General features: G+C 49.4%; 1 protein-coding gene across 7 annotated transcripts in view; it reads right to left on the minus strand.

Moving 5' to 3' along the window:
- Positions 1-1933: 1933 nt before the first annotated feature.
- The window catches only part of BCOR (BCL6 corepressor), a 107562-nt gene continuing 98169 nt past the window's right edge, over positions 1934-11326 (minus strand). For 4 of the 7 annotated variants that reach the window (XM_045289387.1, XM_045289388.1, XM_045289389.1 and 1 more), the window contains 6 exons: positions 8523-8689; positions 6694-6839; positions 6081-6158; positions 5773-5926; positions 4486-4773; positions 1934-2378 (listed from right to left, as the gene is read on the minus strand). In XM_045289387.1, the coding sequence (XP_045145322.1) occupies positions 2291-2378; positions 4486-4773; positions 5773-5926; positions 6081-6158; positions 6694-6839; positions 8523-8689 (921 nt within the window). In that variant the 3' untranslated portion in view covers positions 1934-2290. Of the gene's footprint in view, positions 2379-3531; positions 4774-5772; positions 5927-6080; positions 6159-6693; positions 6840-8522; positions 8690-11326 lie in introns of those variants that run through there. The other 3 variants (XM_030885407.2, XM_004714583.3, XM_013007727.2) reach the window with 1 other exon arrangement.

Genomic DNA, 11326 nt, shown 5'->3' on the forward strand with positions numbered 1-11326 from the left:
AAAAAAAGGGCTTGGAGGAGCCTTGGTAGAGCAGTGACTACTCGTGCATTGGGCTGTTCACTGCAAGGTCAGCAGTTCAAAACCACCAGCCCCTCTGGGAACAAGATAGGATTTGACTCTAGTAGTCTTGGAAACCCACAGGAACATGTCTACCTTGTCTTATAGTGTTGAAGTTGACATCGACTGGATGGCCGTGAGCTTGGGCATCGACCCATATTCTCCTTCCTTTAAAATCAATCATTTCTCGGAGGAGCTGCCATTGTTTTAATAAGAACGGATACAATCTAGAACAGCAGTTCTCAACCTGTGGGTCGAGACCCCTTTTGGCGGGGGTGGGGGAGGTGTCCAATGATCCTTTCAAAGGGGTTGCCCGATTCATAATAGCAAAATGATAGTTATGAAGTAGCAACAAAAATCATTTTATGGTTGGGGGGGGTCACCACAACCTGAGGAACGGCAGGAAAGGGTCGAGGCATTAGGAAGGTTGAGAACCACTGCTCTAGAAGCTGTGGTGCTAGTCAGTCTAGAACGGTGACAAGTGATTCCTGGGACAGAGCTGGGGGGCGGGGGGAAATTTAAGATAGAAGAATGAATGACACTACACCCTTTCCTGATCCTCCTAGGATAAAGATCACAGGAAACAAAATATTTCTGTAGCTCAGTGTGGCCTAAGGGTCAACTCCAAGGTAGTATGCAAAAGTTTCTTTTTGCGGATTGTCCCACCAACTAGATGTTTCATTTTGTCCTGTGTGTGTGTGTGTGTGTGTGTATTTGGGGGGTGGGGCAGCAGTGGCAGCACCCTTCTCCCTCCAAATGTAACCATTTGAAAGTCTTTGTTTCAACTTTTCATTTTTCAAGTAAAACATATATGTATGTATCATTTCTCTACTCCCCTCTTAATGAGCCAGCCTGATCCGCATTCTGTTTCTTCCCCAGGGCAGTTCAGGTTGCGCTATGTTCTGCACAGCCCGCTGAAGCAGTTTCAGAGTTCCATTTCTTCCCTTCTTACAGTTGCATACCACTCGGACTACACCATCAGTGAATTCCACTCATCTCTGGCTGCTACAAATTTTCGATTAATCTTGATTAAAAAAAAAACCCAAAAACAACAACAACACACCCCAAAGCCCAAGTACAAGGTGATCTGCTCCAGCACACATAGATGATAAGCTTATCAAGATGAGATTAGACTAAAAAAAACAAGCAAGCAAGCAAGCAAACAGGGAAATAACCACGGCTCACACAGACTGAGTTTATTTCTCACAAGCTGAGGCAGTGGTCCAGGGGCGACATGGTGGCCACCCTCTTGTAGTCCTCCAGCCGTGGGGTGGCCTCTACACTTCATGAGGGTCCCAGGTGACTTCGCTGTCATGGCCACGTGGCCAGCAGGGTGGGGGGCAAGGCAGGTCCTCAATCTTTATTTAGGGACACTTTCATCAAGGTTGAGCCTCCCTTCACTCTGGTTTTATACCCAGGAGTCCCCCGACACGCATGGTGAGGCCCGCCTGCCCATGGCACGGGTTCCTCTGGCTCCTTACCTGCGCGGCTATTCCCACAAAATGGCGAGTTTCTTGTGGCACCTCCTGTGATCTTACTTCTCTCTACCCACTGGGGTGATCTCCTTTCTACCTCCAGCATGGCAAAGAAGCTGCTGCAACCCCGAAGGCCCATGCGGGTTTTTCTCTACTCCTGCCATCATTTGACTTACTTATCATACAAGGCTCTCTTCAAGCCACTGAGCCCCACCTCGTGGGGCCCCACCTCAGGTGGTGCTTGGTTTTATACACGTAATGGCTCTGTGCCCATGGGGAAGTCCTTCCCAGTCAGTATGATGACCGCCCCCCTTCCCCTCCAGACCCAAGAGCTCTTCCACAGCCACGAGGAACACAAGCGCGCCCGCCCCCCCGTTTGAATAATCAGTAAGCCCATCCTACTTTGAGGTGCCATAGCCAGCCCATGTGGACCCCTAATCAGCTGTGTAAAAACTAACTTCCCAACCACTCTCGTGGCTCTTCCAAGAACGGACAATAATGGGCTAAAGCACCACCTTCAATGTTCCCAAAGCCAGGGTCATGACTTTTTCCACTTGCCTTCAACCCACCCATGTCCCATGTTTGTCTTGATCAAATGGCCTCACCCATGCTAAAACATTCTCAGTGGGTCTTGGGTCCTCTCCTTGCCTTCTGCCCCAATACAATGACCCACAGGCTTTTGAGTGTTGTTTATTACTGGTGTTTTTCTTTATAATTTGAATGCTCGGGAACACCTCATTGCACCTCGCCAGTTCTCTTTAGTTTAAACCATCTTGAAGATCTGTTTTAATCTTCCTAGCTGCTTTTTTCAGGTTTCCAATATCACCTGATGTTTGATGTAAATTCCTGGAAAACAAAACACACAAAAACAAAACACTAGAAAATTCAGGCAATTATTAGCAAGAGCTCGCTTGGGAGTGGCAGGAGGGGTGAGGGGGGTTTGTCATCAACACCTGTATTTTTGAAGTTCGGGGATCAGACATATTCCAAAATCATTTTGCTAAGAAATATTAAATAATTTTCAAATTAAAAAAAAAATCCCAAATCCAAAGCACAAGTGTATTAGCTACTTTTTGCCCCTAAAATAAATTCCAAGTTTCACTTGGTGCTCAAAGTCTTTCCAAGCCGGGGGGTGGGGTGGGGTGTTGTCCTGTTAGCGCGCTTACCCATAACCTCACTCTCCTGCATTGCAACTCACTATTCCCGACAAGGCCCCACCTTCCCCACCAGCCACCACATTTGCCAGCCCTTTTGTACTTGTCTGCCCCCTGTAAGTCCCCACATAATTCTAGACCCAACATGGTCTCCGCCACTGGCCTTTCCTACCAGCGTCACCAGCACCTTTCCTCTGCCTCAAAACCCCATGTGCACGCAGTAACCTAGATGCAAGGGTGTCTGGGAGAGGTAGTTTTCCCACTCTCCAGGCCTTACAGCAGAAGAGGGCATAAAAGGTTGCAGAAATAGCATTGAGGACGCACAGACCGTATACCCAGCAGAGACATGGATGGAAAAATATAAGAGTAGGTAGCGTGGAAGAGGTAAAATGCAACAAGCCTTGACTATATTAGGCCAAGGAGTTTGGACTTGATCCCCAAGGTCCCAGAAAAACATCTGAGATATGGAGAAAGAGAAATGACACAACAAAAGCTGATTCAGGAAAAAGCCTTCTCAAAGATAAAGGGCTGGCCGTGATGCTGCTACTGCCGTACATCAAGGCCAAAGGCAATGAAAAGGGCCTACAAAAGCATCAAAGGAGATGGAGGAGAGAAGGATCTGAGGCATAAAAATACACGCCCAACAACGGAGGCTTCAGGCTAGAACTCCACGATACATGCTGCATCGAAGGTCTCGGAAAGCCCCTCTCGCTTTGGCTTATATTTAGAGAGACTATAAATTGCTCTCAAGTTCTCGATATGGACTTGATTATGAACATCCTTTCAAATCAGATCCGGGACAAGGCCGTCTCAGCGGAAGACATAAGACACGAAGCACTTCCATGTTCTCCTTTCCTCAACAGGTTTATTGCCTTTTAAGAAAATTTTTGTAAAATATAAATACAAAGGCAGAGAATTTACTTACAAAGTTAAAACACAGATTTCAAACATAAACACACAATTCAGAAAATTTTAGTCGTATGTACATCTTCAAGCAACCTCAAACATTATTATTGTTAGTTTTCCATATTTTACAGGGTACAGAAAAAAAATAGCTCAAAGTCTTCTTTAAATAAGAGCATAAAATGTTTAAACATATAAACAATCCGGTTTTGATGCGTGAAAACGAATTTCACAGCTTTTAAATTAGGATATAAAAGTTTCTTACAATTAGTTGCTGTGTGTGGATATGGTATTAATTTATATTACATCCTACTGGATCAGATCCAATAGCATTTACCTGGCCTGAGCAGGTAACTCTGTAAACAAAACATAAACAACAACACCAAGCTAGCTCCTCCCAGTTAGCTCCCCCAACCAGTCACACAGGAAGCTGACCACCTCTCAACAGTTACGGCTTTGATCCTCGGAGCGCTGATGCAAGCACGGCAAAGTGTGGAATTTCTTGGCCTCTAATTTTTTAAAAAGACGAGAGAGAAAAAAACAAAACAAAAACGAAGAACAGAACAAACCCACCGAAAATGAAAACCAAATCCAAACAAAAAGGTTCTAGGCAAACATACCCCCAGACACGTGTGCATGGAAAAGTAAAGACACAGTCTAACAACGTCATAAAAAACGGACTGAAGTTTAAAAAAAACCCAACAACCAAAAAAACCCCAACATCAAACAAACATGTTCCGAAGTCCTTCCAATGGGAGTCATTTCTCTTATATAAAGAAGAGATATTTTTCATATGTAATAGTGTCCTTTCTTTACAGAAATAGTCGTTATTATGACACATATGCACAAGGATTAACACTATGTCACACTGTACACAGCGGGCCTGGCGCGCTCACCAGTCGTCCTCAGAGGCCACATCCCTGGGGTGTAGCCACTCCACGGAGGAGCCCAGCAGAGTCTGCAGCTCGCTGGTGAATTCGACCAGATCTAACAGCTCCTTGCTCTCAGGGTTGAAGGCTTCCAGGTCTTTGGAGCACGAGAACAACAGACTGGCCGACACCTGCCGATAAAACTCTGCCTCTGCAATTGTGACAATCTCCACATTGGGGAAATTGCAGCGGAATATGCGGGATGACATTTTCAGTTTCTTCAGCACATCGGAAAGCAACAGCCAGTTCCTTGGCCTACAGAATTGAAACGAGAGTGGTCTCAGGCTAGGGCCAAAAGGAAAAGCGCTCCCCCACCAGTACCTGACCACCGGTCTGAGCAAGACTGTAAGCCAGGGCTTCGCACCCCACCCCTGACATGTCTCCCCCAGGCTGGGGCCCTTTCTAGATGAGGGGAACGGCTCTGTAACCAGAATGCCTGGAGCAGACCAACCCGTGCTGCCAGGAGGAGGAGCCTCACTGGAGGCAGCACCTCACAGGGCCTGCTCCACGGCTGACAGTCCCTTCAGCTGCTTCTGAGAAGCTCTTATCAATACCACCTGTGACTCCTAGACCTCAGACAATGTGGCCATTTGTAGGGGTTTATGTGTTGCTAATAGTTTATGTGTTTATAATATAATAGCCCAGAAGCATATCTGTTGTGTGTTCAACACACAACAGATCTTGGGACTGAGCTGGAAGGCCAAGACTAGACCCACAACATGTTGACATCCTGGAGACCACGGATGGGGACTGCAAGAACATTCGTGGGAAAATCCCACTTATTTGTGGACCAGTGGCAAGTCTGGCCTCACAGAACCATGTCACTGACTGTGTTCTAGAAGGGGCAAGTGGATTTCAGTCCAGGCCAGGTCATCTGAGGTACCTGGGAAGGGTTGTGTGTCGAGGGGGGAGGGGAGGTCCTAAGGAGGACACACCCCCTTCCCCAAAGAGTTTTGTGACTAAGGCGTCAACTCGTCTTTGAAACTCCAGTGACTGACTTCAATGCCCACTGGCTTCTGGGGTATGACTTGCCTTGGTGGTGGCCTGATGGGGACAATTTAACATGCTGTGTTGTTCTCTCCTCCTTACCTGGGACAATTAAACTGACACCTGCTTTTTTTGGGGGGGGGGGGGAGGGGGAGAAGATGTGCTGCATTTAGTGATTTTTCATGTTCAATTAGCCCTCGCTCACCCATCCTCATCTGCTTCAAAGGGCTTTCCCACCCTTGTCAAGCCCATGGTGGCCACGCTCACCCCTGAGAGACAGACACTTGGATGTTGTAACACGGTAAGAGCGGGTTTTCTGAAAATTCGAATTCAAACACGTCGCTAGAGGTATCCTCGACATCCAGGTCTTCCGGTCCTGGGGGATTTGCCAGAACATCATAGCCACTTTCATCATCCGGTTCTAAGGCAGGGACAAAAAGCCAGCAGTGAGCGGGAGCGGGAGGACCACAGCCCTCCAACGGGGCTCTAAATAAAACAGGGGCCTCGCCACCCTAGCCCCTTTCCAGGGTGACTGGGCCTCTCACTACGGAGCCGAAAAGACCAACAGTGCTCACCACACACGGAGCTGCCATAGAAGTCCCAGGAGGCACTGGTGTCCTCTTGGCTTCGGCCTTGAAGGTCATTTAAATAATCTGGAAAAAGGGGGTGGGGGGACGGGGATGGGGAGAGAAGCAACAAGATAAATCTGCTGATGAGAACAAAATGCCAGCACAAGGTAGGGGCGGTTTGGTTTTACGCCCACAAATTCCAACAGATCGGCACTCCCTTCCTGGTGACCGAGTCCCTCTCACCCTCCCCATGTTGCCTGATAGAGCTGCCAGCCCCCACCGCCGCCGCCGGCCTCCCCCGCCCCCCCAGACTAGAGCCAGAGCCAGACGAGGCCTGCCGAAGGTGAAAAGGCATTTTTAGAAAATGCAAATCACTTTAGGACATGTTTAAAACATTAGGACCAATAAAAGAGTTGAAAGCCAATATAGCTGCGACGGCTAATCAAAATAATTAGCACTCAGCACTAGAGTACTATTTTATACACCCCACACCAAGGCTGTCCTGAAAACATTACAGCTCGTTTTTTTAACACAAAATTCCCACCCAGTAAGGTCCATGTGTGTTGCACACACAAAATTCTTTTAAACCCCATCGCTGTGGTCTCTCGAAGGGCCCTACCTGTTAGAAAGCGTTCCATGAGTTCACTGTGGGTCATTTTCATGACGGTTCTCCCTGAGTACGTTGCCAGAGTGGGGTCAGCACCATAGGAAAGGAGCAGGCGGACGATTTCCAAGTGATCATTCTCGACGGCATCGTGGAGAGGCCTAGGGAGAGGCAGGCGGGGTCGCGAGTTGAGCCTATGTGGGCCCCAGACCACAGCAGCTCCCCCAGTGAGTGTGCGTGCTAAGCCTTCTGGACAGGCTATTGTATTATTGAAGAGAGGTGCACGGTGACTGCCATTCCAGTCCTGGGGACTGCGCCAGGCCAAGGCACAGATTGGCCTCCCTTCCCACACCTCTTTTCCAGAACCGGGGAAGGGACAACTTCAGGCCTCTCTCTCCAAGGCAAATCTCCCTTAATCCAAGGCCGAAGGGGTCTCAAGTCTCAAACGAAACCGTTTGTGAGGCCTTTACACAGTGACAGACAGTGTGACAGTTAAGTCTTCAGGGGGGAGTGGGTGGGGAAATCGCAACCACATCAGAAGCCAATACCATACACGGGAAAAAGGAAAACAGTGGGCTCAACAGTCGATCCAAGAGCCCGACGCCAGGACCTTCTTTAGCCCATCAGTCACCAACCTTCTGCTCTGGGGGACTCTCAGGAGGGTACAAAGAAGTCCTCCTACCCAAATCTGCGTAAACAGAAACACTGCCCACAGTCTCTCCGGTGGGAATGCTATTTACAAATGAAGTTCACTTTGGCGATTTTTATGATTGTCTCAGGAAAGTCCTAGCAACCTGAGCGACAGACAGCAGCCTACCCACTCACACAACTAGGAAGATGCTGAGACCAGAGCCTGAGCCAAAGCAAGGCTCAGGGATGAGGGAGGGTCACGGCAGGCCCCAACCAAGCCCTCTCGTCTGTACAGTCTGTACTCTTGGGACATTCAGTTCAAAAACAGCCTGAATATGCTGATTTAATAACCGAGCCTGTGTGCCCAAGGTCTTAAACATGCAACGCCACTTGGATATTCATAAGGCTTCAACATTTCCCCAAGCTTTGTCCCCAGGAATATAACAGCCCTGACCCCATTGTCCTTCCTTGACACAGAAAGAGGAGGAGGAGGGCCCCAAACCCCCCGCCCCCCACCAAGGTTTCTAGCTGAGGAAGAGGGGCCCCAATGGAGACAGTGGGGGGACATGTTAGCCTATGGGCAAGGCTTCAGGGAGCAGAAAGCCCCTGGGCACTTTCCTCTGGGCTGCTGTGCAGTGCCAGTGCCAAGGAAAAGAAAAGGGGATGGGGTGTTGAAGCATCAACAAAATGTCCCTGTTTCTTTCTCTCCATCTCGGCTGGCTGCTTTTCTTCCCCTGAGTTTGGAGTTTGGTGACTGAACTTTTAGAAATAACACAAAAATTCAGAGTTCAAGAAGTAAAGGGAAAAGGCCAGGGTTTGTAAACGAAACAAAAACCCAGAAGTTCCATTCAGCTGGAAGTCCCAGTTAGCAAACATGCACATACCAGCCAAAGACACAGACACACCCCGATAATAAATGGAGATGCCCAAACCCGATCCTACTAGGGTAGCTCCGTACTGCTCTCATCCTGAGAGGTCACAGTCAGCAAAGCCCACAACGCTTTCTAGTGGCAGCTCGAGACACAGGAATAAGAAACCCCAAGGACCCACTGTGGATGGTTATATCTCATTTGCCCAGAAAGGTCTGTCTGGTTCAATTCCAGAGACTTTTGCCATCAGGGTCGTCACACACCCTCCTATCTATCCCCCAGGGTTTCCGGCACACCCCGAGACCAGACCTGTTGCCCGGTCTGAGCGCCAGACCCGCCACTGACCTGGTTCCATCCTGGGCACTGCAGTTGACATCAGCGCCATATTCGAGGAGGTGGCGCACGATGTTAAGCCAGCCCCTTGCACAAGCTTCGTGCAGAGCACAATAACCAGCGTTGTCTCGATGGTTCACATCGCAAATCTTGTTCTCCAGGCAATACAAGACCACTTCCTGCGGAGAGGGGACAGGGACCGCCATTAGAACACTGCCCAAATGCACCCCTATCAGAGTGACTTCATCATCGTTTCATGGGGTGTGCTTTCAAAGACCGTCACCCCTGGGGCCCAGGCAAGCGGGAGAGGGCTGTGCTTAGGGCTGAGATTAATTGCAGTGTAGGACTAAGTTTGACACCGGGCTCTGCCAATGCCCCAGCTGCCTGGCCCTGGCCCTGGCTCAGAACTTTTCCAAGCTTCCATTTATTTCCTCCTCTGCCAAAACCCAAGAGTCAACAGAACCTGTGGAGGGGTGTTGAGAGGAATGGGAGCCGACCATCCTACAAAAGCCCTTAACCCCGAACCGGGCATCCTAGATGTTGATACCATAAATGACACGGTCATGCGCTCAAGGGCATCCTACAGCATGGATTCACCAGGCAGGGAGGATGACACCCAAACAGTTGGGCCACTGGGCTCAGACGGAGGACGGGTCCGATGAGCTAGTGGGCATCTCAATTTAGAGAGGGCTGCCCAGGAGGTGAGCTGTGTCACTCACATCCTGACAAAAGCCCTTTCTATAGAAGGGCAAAGAATCTGCTACAACAGACCCAATTTTATACCAAGTTGACTGCAAGAGAAATCTTGACATAGCCCACACGCGTCACCACAGAGCCATGCTAAATGCTTCCAAAGAGCCCCACCCCCTATTTGGCCTCGATTGCCAACCCCCTCAGGACGGAATCAGTAGAATCTTTGGACCGGACCGGAATCTACTACAGCTCACACTGCAAAGCCTACTCATTTCAAGAACAACAACAACAACAAAAAAAAACCCCACCCAAGTCAACACCCCTCTTTCAGAAAGCGTTCTGCATCAACACTCTGCTTGCAAATCATTGTCAGGAATCGTCCTTCTCTGGGAGACTAAAATCTTACCACAAAGCTTACTCACTAAGCAAAGTCAATGCTTGCCCATCTAAGAAAGTCTCCGGACACAAGGGAATTGTCAAACCTACTGCAAGCAAACATGGTGTGAAAACTTATACGACGCTTCTCCTGACGAGCCACACCACCCAAGACTTGCTGGGTCCTGAGGGCTGTCGGTGGGCTAAGGGGGAACTTGGTGGGGCCACAGGGGGCTTTGCCCTTTGGGACCGCTCATAGCATCTCATCAGGGGTCATTCTAATGTGCTCAAAAGTCCGGGTGGCCTCTGAAAAAGCCAGATGCCTTTCTGGGACCTGTCAATCAGCACGCTCCCTCACTGGAGTGGCTAACTAGAATGTTCCAGATGTGCACCCTATGAACCTCATGTTCCTTTCTGGTAAATCTGCAATGCCTGGTTGGCAGCTCCTTTTCTGAAACTAGAGGTAGATGAGAGAAAGCATGCCTCCAAATGTGTTTCTTCTTTCAGAACCTAACCTGCCAGAAAGCCCACAATCCTCTGGGCTCCCAGGCCACCTGCCCTGAGCGCTGGTATCCAGGATACCGCATGAAGCTGTTGCTCTTATAGCAGGCCCTCACTAGCCAGACTCGAGTGGACGGCTGCAAGCTAATGAGAGCTGTGTGCCCCAGCCAGGGAGAGGCCCCGTCACGTGACTCCAGAATCAGGTCTGAGCGCCACCGACTGCTGTGCACAGATCAATTTTCCTGGATCCCAGCGGCCTGCCTGCTGTCCTGTCAAGCCAAGGTTTATTTGTTCTGACAATCATGGATGGCCTTCACCTGGAAAACTCCATGGCTACTAAGGCTGAGGGGAGGCTCAGTCAAGTCTCTCTGTGGAGGCGGAGAGTAAAGGTGCTAATGGCCCGGCAGCCAGGTCAGACTTTTGTCAAACGCCCTTTCCGGACCCGATCCTGCTCAGGGCCCCCAATGAGGATGCCTCCAGCACAAGGCTCTCCTTTGACACTTGGGGAAAAATCAAGAACCAGAGAGGACAAAGCTCAAGTTCAAGTCAACCAGAAGCACCAGACTGCCAGCTCTGACCCGCAGCCCCCGGGCCTTGAGGGCTGCCAATTCGGTGTCCCTGTGACCCTCTCTAGGTACACTGGGCTGCTAATCGCTGGGGAGAAAGATGAGGCTTTCTACCCCTATTAAGCGTTACAGTCAGAAACTGACAGGGGCAATTCTACCCTGTCCTGTAGGGTCGCTAAGAGTTAGAATCGACTCGATGGCCGAGAGTATGAGTTTTATGACCCTCTCTGTTAGGGCCAAGTGGACCAACTATCCCATCCTGGCTGAGAAGAGGGTAGCCCCTTAATCGGTGGTGAGTGTCACCAACTACCATGGACGAGAGTGGCTGGGAGCCGAGACGCTGCTGTCCGTCCCCTCCACGTCTTGGTTTCCAACTCTACACTCTAGGAGCGAGAGCGTTTGACAGGCAGCCCAGCCATTCCCAAACCAAAAGCACACTGGTTTTGTTGGACAATTCTGTTAAAGCAACTCTAAGCCGAATGCCATTAACCGCAAAATGTAACCATAAAGGCCATAAACCCGACATTGTTAATTAATTAAATGCCTCATTAACTTTTTAAAAAACATGATTTATTCAATTCATAGAAAATTTAACCATCACTATGAAATGCACAAGCATGTGCTTCCTTCCACATTCTCGTTTTAAACGAAGACCCCGCAGGCTTCCTCTCCCTGCCTCCC

Source organism: Echinops telfairi, unplaced genomic scaffold (genome assembly GCF_000313985.2).
Source record: "Echinops telfairi isolate 266 unplaced genomic scaffold, ASM31398v2 ScPeMD7_26;HRSCAF=91, whole genome shotgun sequence".
NCBI classification, from domain to species: domain Eukaryota; kingdom Metazoa; phylum Chordata; class Mammalia; order Afrosoricida; family Tenrecidae; genus Echinops; species Echinops telfairi.